Source organism: Oryctolagus cuniculus, chromosome 8 (assembly GCF_964237555.1).
Source record: "Oryctolagus cuniculus chromosome 8, mOryCun1.1, whole genome shotgun sequence".
Lineage (NCBI taxonomy): Eukaryota > Metazoa > Chordata > Mammalia > Lagomorpha > Leporidae > Oryctolagus > Oryctolagus cuniculus.
Genome location: NC_091439.1, coordinates 57,095,774 through 57,115,000, shown reverse-complemented (window position 1 = coordinate 57,115,000; position 19,227 = coordinate 57,095,774). Strand labels below are relative to the sequence as shown.

Below are 19,227 nucleotides of genomic sequence, written 5' to 3'. Positions count from 1 at the left end.
CTTGGCCCATCTCTTAAGAGGGTTGCTTGTTTTGTTGCTGTGGAGTTTCTTGATCTCTTTGTAGATTGTGGTTATCAACCCTTTATCTGTTGCATAGTTTGTAAATATTTTTTCCTATTCTGTCGGTTGCCTCTTCACTTTCCTGACTGTTTCTTTTGCAGTACAGAAACTTCTCAATTTGATGCAATCCCAAATGTTAATTTTGGCTTTGACTGCCTGTGCTTCCAGGGTCTTTTCCAAGAAGTCTTTGCCGGTGCCTATATCTTGCAGGGTTTCGCCAATGTTCTCTAATAATTTGGTGGTGTCGAGTCATAGATTTAGGTCTTTAATCCATGTTGAGTGGATTTTTGTGTAAGGTGTAAGGTAGGGGTCTTGCTTCATGATTCTGCATGTGGAAATCCAGTTTTCCCAGCACCATTTGTTGAATAGACTGTTCTTGCTCCAGGAATTGGTTTTAGATCCTTGATCAAATATAAGTTCGCTGTAGATGTTTGGATTGATTTCTGGTATTTCTATTCTGTTCCATTGGTCTGTCCATCTGTTTCTGTACCAGTACCATGCTGTTTTGATAACAACTGCCCTGTGGTATGTCCTGAAATCTGGTGTTGTGATGCCTCTGGCTTTGTTTTTGTTGTATAAGATTGCTTTAGCTATTCGAGGTCTCTTGTGTCTCCATATGAATTTCAGCATCATTTTTTCCAGATCTGAGAAGAATGTCTTTGGTATCTTGATTGGGATTGCATTGAATCTATAAATTGTTTTTGGGAGAATGGACATTTTGATGATATTGATTCTTCCAATCCATGAGCATGGAAGATTTTTCCATTTTTTGGTATCCTCTTTATTTATTTCTTTAAGATTTTGTAATTCTCATCGTAGAGATCTTTAATGTCCTTGGTTAAGTTCATTCCAAGGTATTTGATTGTTTTTGTGGCTATTGTGAATGGGATTGATCTTAGAAGTTCTTCCTCAGCCGTGGCATTGCCTGTGTATACTAAGGCTGTTGATTTTTGTGCATTGATTTTATATCCTGCTACTTTGCCAAACTCTTCTATGAGTTCCAATAGTCTCTTAGTAGAGTTCTTTGGATCCCCTAAAAAAAGAATCATATCGTCTGCAAAGAGGGGTAGTTTGACTTTTTCCTTCCCAATTTGTATCCTTTTAATTTCTTTTTCTTGCCTAATGGCTCTGACTAAAACTTCCAGAACTATATTGAATAGCAGTGGTGAGAGTGGGCATCCCTGTCTGGTACCAGATCTCAGTGGAAATGCTTCCAACTTTTCCCCATTCAATAGGATGTTGGCCGTGGGTTTGTCATAAATTGCCTTGATTGTGTGGAGGAATGTTCCTTCCATACCCAATATGCTTAGAGTTTTCATCATGAAAGGGTGTTGTATTTTATTGAATGCTTTCTCTGCATCTATTGAGATAATCATATGGTTTTTCTTCTGCAATCTGTTAATGTGGTGTATCACGTTGATTGTTTTGCGAACATTGAACCATCCCTGCTTACCAGAGATATATCCCACTTAGTCTAGGTGGATGATCTTTCTGCTGTGTTATTACATTCTGTTGGCCAGAATTTTATTGAGCATTTTTGCATCTATGTTCATCAGGGATATTGATCTGTAATTTTCTTTCAATGCTGCATCTTTTTCCGGCTTAGGGATTAAGGTGATGCTGGCTTCATAGAAATAATTTGGGAGGGTTCCTTCTCTTGATTGTTCTAAATAGTTTGAGAAGAATTGGAGTTAGTTCTTCTTTAAATGTCTGGTAGAATTCAGCAGTGAATCCATCTGGTCCTGGGCTTTTCTTTGTTGGGAGGGCCTTTATTACTGTTTCAATTTCTTTCTCAGTTATGGGTTTATTTAGGTTTTCTATGTCTTCATGGTTCAATTTAGGTAGATTGCATGTGTCCAGGAAATCTATCCATTTCTGATAGATTTCCCTGTTTGCTGGCATACAAGTCCTTGTAATAACTTCTGATGATTCATTTTATTTCTGTGGTATCTGTTGTTATGTTTCTTTTTTCATCTCTGATTTTATTGATTTGGGTCTTTTCTTTTTTTAGTTAGTTGGGCCAATGGCATGTCAATTTTGTTTATTTTTTTAAAAAACCAGCTCTTCATTTGGCTGATTTTTTGTAATTTTTTTTGGATTCAATCCTTTTGATTTCTTCTCTGGTTTTAATTATTTCTCTTCTCCTACTAGATTTGGGTCTTGGTTGCTGCAGTTTTTCTAGATCCTTGAGATGCCTTGAAAGCTCATTTATTTGGTGCCTTTCCAATTTCTTGATGTAGGCACCTATTGCTCTGTTTGGTTCTTCAGGGTTAAGGGTGTGCCAAAGGTGACACACCCAGGTTAGGCATGGTAAATCTCTCTCTTTCTCTCTCTCTCTCTCTCTCTTTTTTTTTTTTTTTTTTTTTTTATTCGGAAGGGAAGTAAATCTGCACAGCTGAGCAGAGTTGAAGGCAGTACTGAGCTCTGAGCTCTGGCCCCTGTGGGTATAATATTTGTCTGCTCTGTCCCAAGGACCACACAAAGGATCTGTGCAGTCTTAAGTGTAAGCTCAAATTCCCCTTTACTCCCCCACTGGGTTGCCAAGGTTACTGAGATTGTGGTGTCTCTGGAGAGTACTCACTTCTTCGGTACTCTGTGAGTCTTCTCACACACTCTCAGTCTTTTTTGTTTGTTTGGTTTTTTGTTTTCACAGTCTTAGTTCATTAGTTTCACACATTCTTTAGGTCCTAACCTCCTGTTATTTCTCCCCACCAGTCAGATTTTTCTGATTGGCTGATGGCGGGTGCAGCTTTTACATATGTCCAAAATGGCGCCTGTTCTTTGTTTGCTCGCCTTTGTAAGGTGAGTGGATAGAGAGAATTGTGTCCGTACTGATCCCTTTTATTTATTTATTTGTTTGTTTTTCTTCTCTTCTAGCTAGCCTGGTGAACTTTCCCCCTTCGGGGTTTCAAGCCTCGTTCCCTCTAGGCTCTTCCTACCGCTTCCCTGCCACTGTCTTGGGTTACTACGGTTTCGCCTCACCTCCCTTTCTAGCAGTGGTGCGTAGACTCTGCGGCTGGGGTCCTGAGCCGTGGGCGCCCATGTCCTCCACGTAGATCCACCTTGTCCCGCTAGTTCCGGAAGAGTTTCCTCTGCAGATTTTTCCCTAACTTTTCCCTGAAACTACAATATCTCCACTTTTATTAAACTATCTTTTCCCGGACTATCAGTGTGCTCCCTCCCTATTCCACCATCTTGGAGGACCTCAAGATTTTTTTTTTTTAATTAATTTATTTGAGAGGTAGAGTTACAGACAGTGAGATAGAGACAGAAAGAAAGGTCTTCCCTCTGTTGGTTCACTCCCCAAATGGCTGCAACCACCAGAACTGCGCTGATCTGAAGCCAGGAGCCCCCTCCTGGTCTCCCACTCAGGGTGCAGGGCCCAAGCACCTGGGCCATCCTCCACCGCTTTCCCAGGCCACAGCAAACAGCTGGATTGGAAGAGAAGCAGCGGGACTAGAACTGGCACCCATATGGGATGCTGGCGCTGCAGACGGAGGATTAACCTACTATGCCACGGCGCTGACCCCGGGTTCGTTGTTCTTAATGTCTTTCTTAAAATTCTGGTGAAATACACGTAACAAAATTTACCATCTTCACCCTGTTCAGTTCCGTGGCATTCACATTGTACGCTGTTACCACCATCCATCTCTAGAATTCTTCCTGCAAAATTGAAACTTTGTAGACATGACACTAGCTGCCTGTTCCTCTCCACTCTGTCATCTCTGGCAGATACTGTTCTACTTACTTATTCCACTGCATGTATATACCACATTTTGTTTGTTCATCTAATTATGGCACTTGAATTGTTTCCGGTTTTCAGGTATTTATATGTATTTGTGTGTGTGTGAGAGAGAGAGAGAGAGAGAGAAAGATCTGAGAGAATGCTGCTTGAACGTGGCTATGAAAATAATCTATTCAGGAGGGTGGCACTGTGGCATAGCAGATAAAGCTGCCACCTGCAATGCTGGCATCCCTATGAGTCCTGTCCCAGCTGCACTACTTCTGATGCAGCTTCCTGCTAAGGGCTTGGGAAAAGTAGTGGAAGATGACCCAAGTGTTTGGGCCTCTGCCACTCACATGGGAGACCTGGAAGAAGCTCCTGGCCCTTTGATTTGGCCTGGCCTAGCCCTGGCCATTGCAGCCATCTGGAGAGTGAACCAGCAGATGGAAGATATCTACCTCTCTCTCTTCTCTCTCTCTCTCTCTCTCTTTCTGTATGTGTCTGTCTCTTCTCTCTGTGTAACTCTGGCTTTCAAATAAACAAATCTTTTTTTAAAAATCTGTTCAGGTCCCTGCTTTTATTTCTTTTGAGTAAATACTGTATTAATCAATTTCTGCCCATATAAAAATTACCTGAGGGGGCTATTTTGGAAGCAAGGAAGTTTATTTTTGCCATTATTTTGGAGGTTCACAGTCTAAGATCGGGCATTTTATGGGCGATAGATGGTGGAATAACCAGAAAGCAGAGAGAGGAGCTAGGCCAAATTTGGTTTATACAGCCAACCCTCTTTTTTACCTAAGGATTTCCCTTTAGGGCCACCTCTTAAATCTGAATCAAGGCCGGCGCCGCGGCTCACTAGGCTAATCCTCTGCCTTGCGGCGCCGGCACACCGGGTTCTAGTCCCGGTCGGGGCACCGGATTCTGTCCCAGTTGCCCCTCTTCCAGGCCAGCTCTCTGCTGTGGCCAGGGAGTGCAGTGGAGGATGGCCCAAGTGCTTGGGCCCTGCACCCCATGGGAGACCAGGATAAATACCTGGCTCCTGCCATCGGATCAGCATGGTGCACCGGCTGCAGCACGCCGGCCATGGCAGCCATTGGAGGGTGAACCAACGGCAAAGGAAGACCTTTCTCTCTGTCTCTCTCTCTCACTGTCCACTCTGCCTGTGAAAAAAAAAATTTTTTTTTTGAATCAACTCCCCATTTTGTTTAGTACCATTAATTAATGACATTTGAGTTAAAAAATCTTCATGAGTTTGTGAGGTGAATCCCATAAATCATAACATATACCCAGAAGTAGAAGTGCTGGCTCATGTGATAATTCTATTTTTAAGTTTTTGAGGACTTTCCGTAGCAGTGATACCATTTTACATCTGATTAATAATACATAGGTGTTTCTATTTCTCCATATCCTTTCCAAAACTTTGCTTTGTTGGCTATTAGTAATAATAGCTGCTATCCTGAATTATATGAATAGATCAGAGGTTTTGCACTGGATTCTGATGGACTTCAGGGATTCCATGGATCTCCTTCGTGGCTCTCAAACTAGCCCCCTTTCTCTGGCCCTTGTTTTTGTATGCATTGCTCTGCAGAAGGATTTCATGGTATGAAAAGTCTAAAGGCCACCATACCAGGTGCTCTCTAGGGGTCACTTTCTGATCTAAAAGTTGATGATCCTGATTATGTAGTTGATAAACCTGAAGAATAATGCTTTTGCTGATCTCTGACCTGACAGTGGGTCAGAAGCTAAGGTGTTTAGTGTCCCCTGTGCGATAGAGAAGAAACCTGCTTATGTGTCTGTGTCCATCTCTGAGCTGGCTCACACATGTGGCCATTGTGGGTGGGCACAGACACAGGGTCTGCATGCCCCTGGCCTTGCCTGTGGCCTCTCTAATAAAAGGTGCAGGACACATTCACACGCTGAAGTGAGTTCAGTACATTTTGAAGTCACAGGCGTGGTCATATTACTGAATGTTGATCTCCTTGGACAACCCACATATACATATAGAGATGTAGGTATCTGTATTTTTTAAAAGATTTATTTATTTATGTAAAGAGTTACACAGGAAGAAGAGAGGCAGAGAGAGAGAGGTTTTCCATCCGATGGACACAGCGGCTGGAGCTGCACCGATCCAAAGCCAGGAGCCAGGAGCTTGGGCCAACTACTGCTTTCCCAGGCCATAACAGAGAGCTGGATCATAAGTGGAGCAGCTGGGTCTCGAATTGCTGCCCATATGGGATGCTGGCACCTCAGACCAGGGTGTTAACCTGCTGTACCATAGCGCCGGTCCCAGTTATCTGTATATTAATACATATTAATGGGAAATTCTAGTTGGGCTGCAGATAAGTGTCTGCCAGAACCAGAACCACCCTATTTCTGTGGTAACAACTTGAGATCCGAAATAGATGATGCAGTGATTCTTTTGAAAATGTCTCTAGGCCGGTGCTGTGGCACAGTGGGTTAATGCCCTGGCCTGAAGCACTGGCATCCCATATGGGCGCCGGTTCAAGTCCCGGCTGCTCCACTTCCGATCCAGCTCTCTGCTGTGGCCTGGGAAGGCAGTAGAGGATGGCCCAAGTCCTTGGGCCCCTGCACCTGCATGGGAGACCTGGAGAAAGCTCCTGGCTCCTGGCTTCAGATCAGCACAGCTGCAGCTGTTGCAGCCAATTGGGAAGTGAATCATTGGATGGAAGACCGCCCGCTCCTCTCTCTGTTGAACTCTGACTTTCAAATAATAAATAAATAAATCTTAAAAAAAAAAGTCTCAGTGTTATCTCAGGCTCATCATCAAAGTTGCTGTTGGTCAGGTTTTCCATTTCCAGTTTACTCATCTTTTGCTTCTGGAATTTCTCCTCCTTTCCGCTATATACTGAAACGGTTGAGACTTTTACAGTAGGAAATAGCCTCTGACCAGTTCACCTTTTATTCCTCTGTTAAGTTCACCTCCTGGGAATTAGGCCAGTGTTACATAAATGAGCAGTTACTGATATCTGGTGGCTTACACCAGCTCTGTCCACACCCTGTTATTTGTTTTCTTTCAGTATTTGGTGTCCTGTGGGGAAGGTATGTCAAGAGACTTAGCAGGAAGTGACTGCCTCTGCAGGGGTTGGGGGAGGTCTCCCTGAAGGAGAGGGGGAGCCTCTGTGCTGGAGTATGAGGGATGAGTTGGAGTCCTGTGGGCAGCAGTGAGGGAGGAGGTCCTGCCTGATGGAGGAAGCCATCTTGACAAGGGCAGGGGGCATGAGAAAGCAGAGGAGGGGGAAGTGGAGTGAAGCTACTCCAAAGCATTTGTTACCAAGCAGCTGACTGGCAGCTTTTGTGTGAGTGGCATATGACCATCACTACAGGATACAAAGACCAAATTGGCTTCTGTCATTGAGGAGTTTTAAATTTAAGAGTAGAGATTAGACGGTAATCCAAGTGACAAAGTTTACTGTACAGCAGCATGATATGGGTAGTGAAAATCTAGCTGTGAGGTTGCAAAACAGAAGAAGAGTACATTCATTTGGAAAAAGGCTTCATGGAGAGGGTCACATTGAAAGGCGCTTTGGATATGAGTACAGTGGTTTTGGACACTAAGGGAAGAGTGGTGCCTGACAAACTGTGAGCTGCAGAACAGTAGTCCTATTCATGAATGTCAAGGAGAACTGACTTTAGACTCAAAATGGTGGCTGTAGCTTAGGACAGATTATATTGGTTTCAGATTGAGATTCAAGAAGCAAAGGGTAAATAGAGCTAGAGAGAAAAAACATTGAAGGTAGAACCTTGAAGGCTATTTTTTGTTTTAGAAGTTGTGAATATCAAGAGAAGTCAATAAAAGGACTACAGGAACAGACCAAGAGAAAAGAAATTGAAGGGAGTTTCCAACAGCAAGTCTTCGTTGGCAGCATGCAGGGCTGTGGAGAGGTTGAGGGGGAAGCCAAGGAGCCAGCCTTGTTGCAGCAATTCCACCTGCAGTTTCCTGCGGCAGTGTTGATATAGAGGCCATAGTATTGAGATTTAAAGATCTGGGTGGCTTAGGAGACAGGGAAGCGCCACATGCAGTGAAAGGAGTAGCATTTGCCAAGCTTTGTGCACCCTCAGGCTTCCCAGCATTGCTCAAAACCCCTTAAACACGTTGACTTCTTTAATCCTCACAGCAGTCCTGTGAAAAGCTACCTCTGTTACTATCCTTTACAGTAGATCAGGAATTGAGACAGAGGCTGCATGACTTGCCCAGAGTCACACAGAAAGTGGGTAAGTGGAGTTTAAACCTAGGAAACCTGCTTCTAGAACTTGTTCCTCTATGTGGCACTGTGCTACCCAGTAATTGAAGGACTTTGCTGGTGAGATGGTGGCCAGTTTAGGTGGTTGGGAAAGTAATCCCAATCCCCTTCACTTCCTTCCTTTTTAAATGGAGAGAGATCCCATTCTGTTTGTATTCATGATAGGACACAAAAAGGAAAATCTGGAAGGGGAATAGTTTTTTGGATCAAAAGTATAAGATTGAAAGCAAATCAAGTGATTTATTTAGGAGGTTGTGCCTGGGTCCAGTAAGAAACCTCAGGTCTTTGCAGAAGGAGGTAGGGGACAGCCCAGGATAAAAATCATAATAAGCTATTGTGATGTGCCAGGCACTTAAACCTCCCTGCCACCCTGTCGCTGCACTTTTACTGATGAGGCGAGCTTGGCAGGGGTTCGGACTGTTTTCTGCCTTGCAGTTGGCAGACGAACTCCCAGGTCTGGTCCTGCTCAGCTACTGCTGTTTCACACTGATTCCCTCGGGCCCAGCCATGCCTTCCAGGGTCCAGAGCAGTACATGAGCAGGCATAGGCAGCTCCAGCTTCAAATCTCAGTCCTATGTAGACTTCCGGTTTGCCTGTTGTTACAGGGACAGTCAGTGCCTTCCCCCCAGAGGCCATTATGAGGGTCAGATGGGCTAATGTATGAGCAGTGGGGACGTTCGGAGAGCAGGGTATTTGTTTCGTTCAGCACCTTATCCCAGGGCCTGGAACAGGTCCAAGGCAGATGGGAGTCAGCGGCTGGCAGTAATCAGTGACGGCAGGAAAGCAGTGGTGGTGCAGCATGGTTCTCTACATGGCAGGCCTGCTCCACTCCCAGGGAACACAGGTATTGAGGCTGGGGGTCAGCTGTGGTTTGACTGTATCTCCTAGAGTTCATGTGCTAGAAGCCTCATCCCTGCTGCGGCGGTGTTGAGCAGTTAGCCTAAGAGGTATTACTGTCCTTCTTGTCATCACAGGAGTGGGCTAGGTATTGTGGAGATGGCTTACTGATAAAAGGATGGGTGTGGTCCCTCTCCCTCTTGCCCTTCTTCCCTCTACCTTGGGATGATGTAACAAGAATGCTCTTGCCAGGTACAGGCCCCTTGAACTTGGGCTTTCCAGCCTCCAGAACTGTAAGAAATGAAGGTGTGTTCTTTTTTTTTTTTTTTTTTTTTTTTTTTTTTGACAGGCAGAGTGGACAGTGAGAGAGAGAGAGACAGAGAGAAAGGTCTTCCTTTGCCGTTGGTTCACCCTCCAATGGCCGCCGCGGCCAGCGCGATGCGGCCGGCGCACCGCGCTGATCCGATGGCAGGAGCCAGGAGCCAGGTGCTTTTCCTGGTCTCCCATGGGGTGCAGGGCCCAAGCACCTGGGCCATCCTCCACTGCACTCCCGGGCCACAGCAGAGGGCTGGCCTGGAAGAGGGGCAACCGGGACAGAATCCGGCGCCCCGACCGGGACTAGAACCCGGTGTGCCGGCGCCGCTAGGCGGAGGATTAGCCTAGTGAGCCGCGGCGCCGGCCAAGGTGTGTTCTTTATAAGTTGCCTAGATTGAAATATTCTCTTATAGCAGCCCATGATAGAATAAGGCGGGATTAAAAGCTCTCATCTTTTTTTGAAAGATCTCTGCAAGTGATATCCCAGTGGAAAGAACGGGCCATCAAAGAAGGAGGTACCTTTCTCTGAAGGGAGGAGAGAACTTCCACTCTGACTACAACCTTGTCTAAATATGATCAGAGTCGGTGAACTCAAAATGCTTCCATAGCCTTGGCAACTCATGACAAGAGCCTAGGGTGATTACTGACACCAAAAGCAAGAGTGTCAATTTGTTAAGTCAACAACAGGAGTCACTGTGCACTTACTCCCCATGTAGGATCTCTGTCCTTAATGTGTTGTTCAATGTAAATTAATGCTATAACTAGTACTCAAACAGTACTTTACACTTTGTGTTTCTACGTGGGTGCAAACTGTTGAAAGCTTTACTTAATATATGCTAAATTGATCTTCTATGTATAAAGAGAATTGAAAATGAATCTTGGCCGGCGCCGTGGCTCACTAGGCTAATCCTCCGCCTAGCGGCTCCGGCACACCGGGTTCTAGTCCCGGTCGGGGCGCCGGATTCTGTCCCAGTTGCCCCTCTTCCAGGCTAGCTCTCTGCTGTGGCCAGGGAGTACAGTGGAGGATGACCCAAGTGCTTGGGTGCTACACCCCATGGGAGACCAGGAGAAGTACCTGGCTCCTGCCATCGGATCAGCGCAGTGCGCCAGCTGCAGCGCGCCGGCCGCGGCGGCCAATGGAGGGTGAACCAACAGCAAAGGAAGACCTTTCTCTCTGTCTCTCTCTCTCACTGTCCACTCTGCCTGTCAAAAAATAAAAATAAAAAAGAAAATGAATCTTGATGTGAATGGAAGAGGAGAGGGAGCGGGAGAGGGGAGGGTTGTGGGCAGGAGGGAAGTTATGGGTTGGGGGAAGCCATTGTAATCCATAAGCTGTACTTTGGAAATTTATATTCATTAAATAAAAGTTAAAAAAAAAAAAGCTCTCATCTCTGAGAGGCTGCTTTTTGCTTGGGACTGTTGATCATTTGGTGAAAAGAATTTTCTAATAATCGCTGCATTTTTTACCCAAACTGTCCTAAGGCTTCTCACTGTCTAGACCAGGGGTACACAACATCCAGCCTGCAGGCCGTATTAGGCCCACAAAATCATTTTGTCTGTCTTGCCCTGGGAACTTCAGGTTCTCAAAATTCTTTTTTTTTTTTTTTTTTTTTTTTTGACAGGCAGAGTGGACAGTGAGAGAGAGAGACAGAGAGAAAGGTCTTCCTTTTGCCGTTGGTTCACCCTCCAATGGCCGCCGCAGCCGGCGTGCTGCGGCCGGCGCACTGCGCTGATCCGATGGCAGGAGCCAGGAGCCAGGTGCTTTTCCTGGTCTCCCATGGGGTGCAGGGCCCAAGCACCTGGGCCATCCTCCACTGCACTCCCGGGCCACAGCAGAGAGCTGGCCTGGAAGAGGGGCAACCGGGACAGAGTCCGGCGCCCCGACCAGGACTAGAACCCGGTGTGCCGGCACCGCTAGGCGGAGGATTAGCCTAGTGAGCCGCGGCGCCGGCAATTCTCAAAATTCAATAAATCTGTAGCAGGCTAATTTTTAAGTTGATAATTTTGTATGGCTTGCACACAATGCTATAAATATCCAAATGGCCCTTGGCAGAAAAAATGATTCCCTACCCCTGATCTGGACTTCAGTAAAACTGGTTGGCATCCAAGAAAAGCATTGCACTTCATGCTCTGTTGTCAGCTTCAAACTAGCATGTAACTGAAGACTTGATCGTGTAAGCTTCTGAATTTTATTCTGGAAAAGTAACTGGAACCCATAGCCGTGATCTGCTTTATCTGTCCATAGCAATTAGGGATGATTCTTACCAGGATGGAATGAAGTGGAGGGCAAAGAGATTTAAGGTCTGAAAGAAGCAGCTCAAGATCATGTGTAGAGCAGCCTTAGTGTGACGTGTGTTACACTGAGACCTGGGTGGCAGGTGGAGGAGGGAGCGGGAGCCCACAGAGACGGTGTTTGAGTTGTACTTTCGGAAGCTGTAACATCTTTAAGGGCTGGGAGAGATGAACATGGAGACTGGAAGCCCAGTTGAGAGGCTATTGCTTAAAATGTAATACGCCCCTGAGCTAGTGTTAAGGGTGGTAGGTGGTACTGAAGGAGGAATATTGAACCAAAAGTTAACCCTGCTAGCTGTTCAAATGTTTGGTACTGTGAAGTAATGTTCCTACCTTCTCTCTCAATGTTTGATCTCATGGTTTCCAGAAAAGTTAGATGAGGTCATTGTTTTTCAAACTGGTCTTCAGGTGTATTTTGGGAAACTAAAAGTTCTGTATGAAATTAATAATTTTGTGTTTTCATTTCATTGATGATTTTTTAAAGATTTATTTTATTTATTTGAAAGAGTTACAGAGAGAGGTAGAGACAGAGAGAGAGATCTTCCATCCCCTGGTTCACTCCCCAGATGGCTGCAACGGCCGGAGCTGTGCCAATCCGAAGCCAGGAGCTTCTTCCAGGTCTCCCACATGGGTTCAGGAGCTCAAGGACTTGGGCCATCTTCCGCTGCTATACCAGGCCATAGCAGAGAGCTGGATCTCATTGATGACTTTTTAAAGATTCGTTTAATTATTTATTTGAGTGGCAGAGTTTCAGAGAGAGGGAGAGACAAAGAGAAAGGTCCTCCATCCACTGGCTTACTCCCCAAATGGCCACAACAATCAGAGCTGGAGCAATTTGAAGCCAGGAGTCAGGATCCAGGAGCTTCCTCCAGGTCTCCCAAACAGGTACAGGAGCCCAAGCACTTGGGCCATCTGCTGCTGCTCTCCCGGACCATAGCAGAGAGCCGGATCAGAAGAGGAGAGGCTGGGACATGCACTGATGCCCACATGTGATGTTGGCACCACAGGCAGAGGCTTAGGCTACTACACAGCGCTGGCCCTCATTTATGATCTTAAAAGAAGCATATTGGATGTTATGAATGTTTACTTTAACAGTAATGAAACATCCTAACAATGCCTGAATGTCTGTTTACATTAACGATATGCTCTGTGCCAAGTGAAGTTACAGTGCCTTCTCCAAGAACATTCAGCCAAAGGTTGAAGGAAGAGACATCATGGGAGGATGGAGCGATCACAAGCACGTGATAATGGGTACAAACTCCGAATGCTAAAGAACCGAAACTCCAGTAGTCAACACAGAATCTGTGTCCTAGACATGGGCATTGTCTGGATCCTGTCTTTGGATGCATAGTTGTAGACATATGTAGACATAATAGGTGACTGTGTGATGAATTTTCCTGTTTCACGTATCAGACACAGCTGTTGATACGTGTGTTTGAGATTTCAATAATAGTTACCTCATTAACAAACTTTTTTTTAAGGCCAGGGGCAGGGGTGTTAGTAGGGGGTGGTCTTCCATCTGCTGATTCACCCTTCAAGTACTGCACAGCCAGGGTTGGGCCAAGCTGAAGCCAGGAGCCTGGAACTCCGTTTGGGTCTTGCATGAACTGTCACCACTGCTTATCAGAGTACACATCAGCAAGAAGATGGAATCAAGAAACGTAAACTCAGGGACACTGGTGTGGGATGCAGGCATCCCAAGCAGCGTGTTTACTGTACCAAGTGCCTGTACCATGTCACCTCATTTTTAAAGAGCCAACTACAGAACTGTAAATAGCAATGTGATGTGTCATTAAAATTGGCATTTGACCTTGGAGACCTGATCCAGTGAAAGTGAGCCATGATAGGCCTGATGTCTGTCACGTAGAGGGTTCTCTGTGGGGGACATATTTGAGGCAGCAAGCCTTGACAGCTGTGAGGGCTTCCAGGGGATTTCTGTAGTAGGCTCATGATTTGCCCCCAGCATGTTGGCCTGTGGAACAGAAAAGGGAACATCACTAACTCAATAGAGGAGAAGGTTAGTTAGCCAGAGAGACAGCAAAAGGGTCAGTGCAGGGCATGCTAGATGCGAATGTGGCCGATGGTCAGGCTGGGTGAGAGCCATTTCAGGGGAAGGCCCTGCAGGCAGCTAGGGACCAAGCACATGCTAGACCTTCAGCAAAGGAATTAAGAAGCAAGTTCTGTTTAGGGGCAGTGGAGCACGACCTTGATGTGGAGTAGTACTAAGTGGAGGGAGACCTGTTGGGACATGGCCTTTCCCTGGAGAATCTGGGACAAGGAATCCTGTTGATAGTATCTTCAGGCTCACGGCTGGAACTTTCTCAGCAGCAGAGAGCAACAGGAAGACATTGGACCTCTACTGGTTTAGGGACACATTTGCTGGCACCTCAATGGTTTTAGTAGATGGTGACCCAGGAGTGGCAGTACGGGTGAGGGTAGTGTTCGCAGCTGACAGTTACTCTAGGAAAATGTAAAGTGTGAGCGTGATACATAGAAGCTGCTCAAACATGGCCTCTCTTGGCTAGGCAGTGAATTGTGCCCCCCAGAGCTGTACTGTAAAATGGGAAATATTTTGAGAATCAAAATTTGTTTTATCTTTTTTTGTATTTTCCTATCCAGACCTAACCATATCCACTTTTGATTTAAGCAGGAATGTCTATTCTGTCTGTGGAACGTCTATTACTCCCAAGATTTCCACTGTATCCCATATTGCCTTGCAGCTTTGTGAACTAACCAAAGAAAGAAAAGCTGAAGTTGAAAGTATTTTTCAAAATACTTTCAAAATGCAACACTTTGCTCTGTTGGAACATTGCCAGGAGGGCCTTGATTTAAAGCTGTTTTGAGGGCCAGCGTCTGCATGTATGAATTGCTCTGATGTGCTCATTCAGATGCTGGTGTGAAGAAAGGCAGTGACTGAATTGATCCGGAGAATTCTCTATGCAGGAGGTAGAGGCAGGTTTGTAGGAGGACTTTGAATAGGAGCAGAACATCAACATTGAGGCTGGAAATGTTTAGAGTCGTGGTTTCCCCTGGTTGAACATTTGCATTCATATAAATATATGTGTCTCCTTTGTTTACTGCAGTATTTGCAGGTACTGCTTCTGTAGATTTGATTTTGCTTTGCAGCTTTATAAAAGTCACTATGGAGCCGGCATTATGGCTTATCTACAACATAACCATGACTGCCCGTGGTGGTCACAGGCTAGCATGATTGCAGCAGCTTTGAAAGTGGCTTTCAAGAAAGGTGCTGCACTCCACCCACCCCTTTGGGTAAATGCTGCAGGATGCTGAGCCCGATCTGGGTACATTGCTCCTGACCATCCTCCTGAGCCCGGCTGGCTGGCATCCATGTATGCAGCCTCATGTTGCTGGCTTTCTCTGATTTTTCATATGTTTTCTCAGTGAAATTACAAATTCCCCAAGTAAAAGCACACTGTCCCTCGTATTTTTGCCTCCATTCCCTTCAGCTTTGAAACCGGCTTGTGCCAAGTATGCTTGATCTCTCCCTCTAACTCTTTGAGCTAAAAAATGCCTGAGTAAGGCTCCCCAGACTTGAAGTGGGCTGAGGTGATCGGAACCTCCACAGGCAGGAGTCTGAGGAGTACTCTGGCCTACTCAAGGGATGACCTGGGGCATGGGTATGGAGGAACGCAGTGGGAACGCTTGTGTCATTTCAGAGGGGCCGTCAGGCCAGGCAGCCCAGACCAAGCCAGACGGTCCCCGAGGCAGCTCCTCTGTTTGCCCCAGCCTCACGGATGGAGCTCCTTGTCTGTGACCTTCACCCTGGCTGTGGCTGTCACTCCCCAGGGTGCCCCTCTCAGAGTGGCTCAATTTCCTCACCAGCTCCCATTGGAATTTGAACTTTATTTTCTTAGATTCTATGTGTTGGGGTTCTCTACCAAACACCCCAGGTGGCATCCTCCACGGTGTGCTCCTCACGGTGAAGGCTCACAAGACCCAGCGTATTCTCGTACTGCTCACTGTAGCTTATTATAGCAAAAGGTTCCCGGGCAGAGGCGTATGGGTGACAGTCTAGACAGGGGGCTTCCCGCAGGTCTCTCCCGTGCAGTCACACAGGGACAGTGTGTTGTGACTGCATGTGTGGAATGTCTGTCGGGGAGTGTGGTAGAGACACAGTGTCCAGATTTTTCTTGGGGCTGGTCATGTGATCAGCCTCTGCCTAGCATACATTCCATACTCTCCAAAGCAGCAGGTGTTCAACATAGACTACATTGTACAAGCTGTTTGGACGCAGCAGGTCATACCTGTCAGGCCTTTCCCAGGAGAGAAGGCGCACTCAGGCCTGTGCATGGTTTCTAAGTCTCCTCTTGCCATTTTATCTTGAATTTGTGCATTGGAGACTCAAATGTGTGCCAGATGATTTGAGTTGTTGGCTCATCAGGCCTTGGTCTTTTGTCAGGGAGAAATCTGGGTCCACATTGATGAGTGTTTGCCCTGGGGATGTTGTCTTATTTTGTAGAGTGTTTCCTTTGATAGGAAAGTTCCCTATTCACCTGTGTCCATTTATCAAGATGGCTCATGCCCCATTGCCCTGCTCTGGCTATCAGACCTCCATCCTGGCAGCATTTCCTCTCCCTGGGCCCTGTCCAGGTTTCAGGCATCAGTGGCACTGAGCCACCCACAGATCCACAGGCTCAGGCACGCACTAGCCCTGGGGAGAAGCCTTAGGTGCAGTGGTAATGAACTTGCATTTAAAACCTGTCTTAGGGGCTGACATTGTGGCATAGTGGGTTAAGGTGCTGCCTGTGATGTGGGCACCCATACCAGCGATGGTTGAGTCCCAGCTGTTCCACTTATTCCGCTCCCTGCTAATGTACCTGGGGAAGCAGTGGAAGATGGCCCAAGTGCTTGGGCCCCTGCCACACACATGGGAAATCCAGAAGAAGCTCCTGGCAATAAATTAGTCTCTAAAACCTGTCTTGCCACTTTTGAAAACTGTTTCTTGAAAATCTTGCTTTGGGATTTGAACCTCTTGCATTTGGATCTTTTACTCTTTTGATTCTGATTTTTTTTTTCCTCTTGGTTTTCTTCTTTCAGTTTTGCTTGTCTGGCTTTAAAAATCTCACACCAATGGTTTGGGACTAGTTTTTTTTTTTTTTTTGTCATTACCTTGATCTCCTCTCAGTGGGTTATTCAGTTCACCTGCCCCCTCCCACATGCTGTTGTGCCACAGAGAGTTCAGGTCCTGAGAGGCGTCCAAACTGTGCTGGCCTTTTGCACCATTTATGTCTGTCCTGGGTCCCATGTGCCCTCTTGCTTCTGGTTTGAACTGGTTCACTTATAGTTTCCTAAACCATGACTTGATGGCCTGTTTTTTGTTTGTTTTGTTTATTTTAGAAAGCTTTTATTTAATAAATATAAATTTCATAGGTACAACTTTTGGATTATAGCAGTTCTTCCTCCCATACCTACCCTCCCACCCCCAAACCGTTCCACCTCCTACTCTCTCTCCCATCCCATTCTTCATTAATAATCATTATTAATTATCTTTATATACAGAAGATCAACTCTGTACTAAGTAAAGATTTTAACAGTTTGCACCCACACAGACACACAAAGTATAAAGTACTGTTTGAAGACAAATTTTACCATTAATTCTCATAGTACAACTCATTAACAACAGAGGTCCTACATGGGGAACAAGTGCACTGTGACTCCTGTTGTTGATTTAACAATTGACAATCTTATTTATGTTGTCAGTGAACACCCGAGGATCTTGTCATGAGCTGCCTAGGCTATGGAAGCCTTTTGAGTCCACAAGCTTCATCAGTATTTAGACAAGGCCATAAGCAAAATGGAAGTTCTCTCCTCCCTTCAGAGAAAAGTACATCCTTCTTTGATGGCCACTTCTTTCCACTGGGATCTCACTCACAAAGATCCTTCGTGTAGATCATTTTTTGCCATAATATCTTAGCTTTCCATGGATGGCCTGTTTTTAGCTACAATCCCTGTCCCATGGTCTTTGCTGTGGCTACTGGCAAACAGATGAAGTCCGGGGAGTGACTTGCTGCTGATTTTGGCTAAACTAAACTGGCTGCATGTGAACTTGGAGCAGCTTTACTGGACACACTGGTCCCTCAGGATCTCTCCCTGTGCCCTGGTGGTGTGTAAAGGAGGGAGTTGTAGTCCTAACTTGGCTGGTCGGCAAAGGTCTCACTTTTTGGGAGTCTTGTCACTAAGTGGGCCTTGCGACAGGAGTCTTTTTGCCACCATTTTTAGAGTTTCAAGTATTAATTGTTGCTGATGGAAGGACCGCAGACAAGAAGCTGCACAGGTGCTCCAGCTAGGAGGAAAAGGGAGGTGGCTGGGGAGTGAGTGCTCTGTGCTGCACTGTTGAGTACTTGGAATGTGGCTAGTGTGACGGCGGAGCTGAAATTTGACTCAATTTCAGTTGATTTAGGTGGGCACACGTGGGTAGTGCTGTTGGACAGCATGGTGTCCAAGTCCCTGCAGGGAAGGTGCTTAGAGCGTGGTGTTCAGGACGTGACTCAGAGCCCGCTCTGCTGTCGGCCTGATACATGTAAGCATGGCGATGTTTCTGAACTTCATGTGATTGTTTTGAGTATTTCTAGTGTTCTGTGTCAGGGGCTTAGAGCACTGTCCAGCAGGAAGTGTGTGTGTAGTCAGTGTTGGCCTATTTTTATATTGATTGGCTGTGTTGAATGGAAATTCAGTGGGGGAATGAATGTGGAATATGAAACTGTACTTTTCTGTAACTTTTATGTTTTCTTCCTTCTAATATGAAATTCTTCTTTGTTGTTATTCTAGGTGGCTGCAGCCTCTGGCCACACAGTCGTGTTGGTAGACCAGACGGATGAAATCCTGGCAAAATCCAAAAAGGGGATTGAGGAAAGCCTTAGGAAAGTGGCCAAGAAGAAGTTTGCAGAGAACCCCAAGGTACTTTGTCGTTGTCTATGCCGGTCCCATCCTGTGAACCCTGCATGTCCATGAGGGGTTTCTGGTCTTTGCTTGCTTGTCTTTTTCTGAGTTTGTGTGAACCTCATTTCCCCATAACTTTAGAATAATGTCATAATCTAATCACCGAACATTCAGGGGGAGCTGATTAGGAAACAGAAGTACATGACCATTGAGAAGAAAGCTGGGCTTTCCAGAACTAATTCTGGAAGAACACTGAGAGTTGGGAGTGGGGAACACGTGTTTTGCTCAAAAAATAAATAAAAGGGCGGGGAGAAGAGGTAGCAATGGTAAGTAAATTTTCTACTTGTGAGATCAAAAGAGAATGATGTGATCAACACAGCATTTGGATGGAACCTTTGATGGTTAGGTATTATCTTCCTCCGATTTTTGATACGCTGGAGAGGGAAGGTAGGGTAAGTCTCCTTTTCCTGGAGCAGAACTTGAGGAGTTGTCAGGAGGGTGGGGGCGGGGATTACCCACTTCCTCCTTGGGCCTTGCTGCCTTCCCAGCCCGGAGGGAAGTCACCGAAGTGACATCTTATTTACCTTTGTCACCTTGCTAAAGAGGCTTAAGATTGATTTCCTCAGGGCTTCCATGGAACTTCTCTTTGTACGGGCAGAGTAGGGTGTATGAAGCTTCCAGTTTCTCCACATCCCGGTTAACGCTTGTTATTTTCTCTCCTGTTTTGTTTGCTTTCGTTTTTCATTAGAGCCGCCTTAGATACGAAATGGAAGCTTGTTGTGATTTTGATTTGCATTTTTCTTACTGTCTGATCACCTTTTAAAAAACAGGTGTGGG

General features: G+C 45.8%; 1 protein-coding gene across 1 annotated transcript in view; it reads left to right on the top strand.

The window, feature by feature from the left end:
• The window catches only part of HADH (hydroxyacyl-CoA dehydrogenase), a 50,939-nt gene that overhangs the window by 12,539 nt on the left and 19,173 nt on the right, over positions 1-19,227 (top strand). Inside the window, exon 2 of the mRNA XM_002717172.5 lies at positions 18,280-18,408. Within this exon, the coding sequence (XP_002717218.2) occupies positions 18,280-18,408 (129 nt within the window). The remainder of the gene's footprint in view (positions 1-18,279; positions 18,409-19,227) is intronic.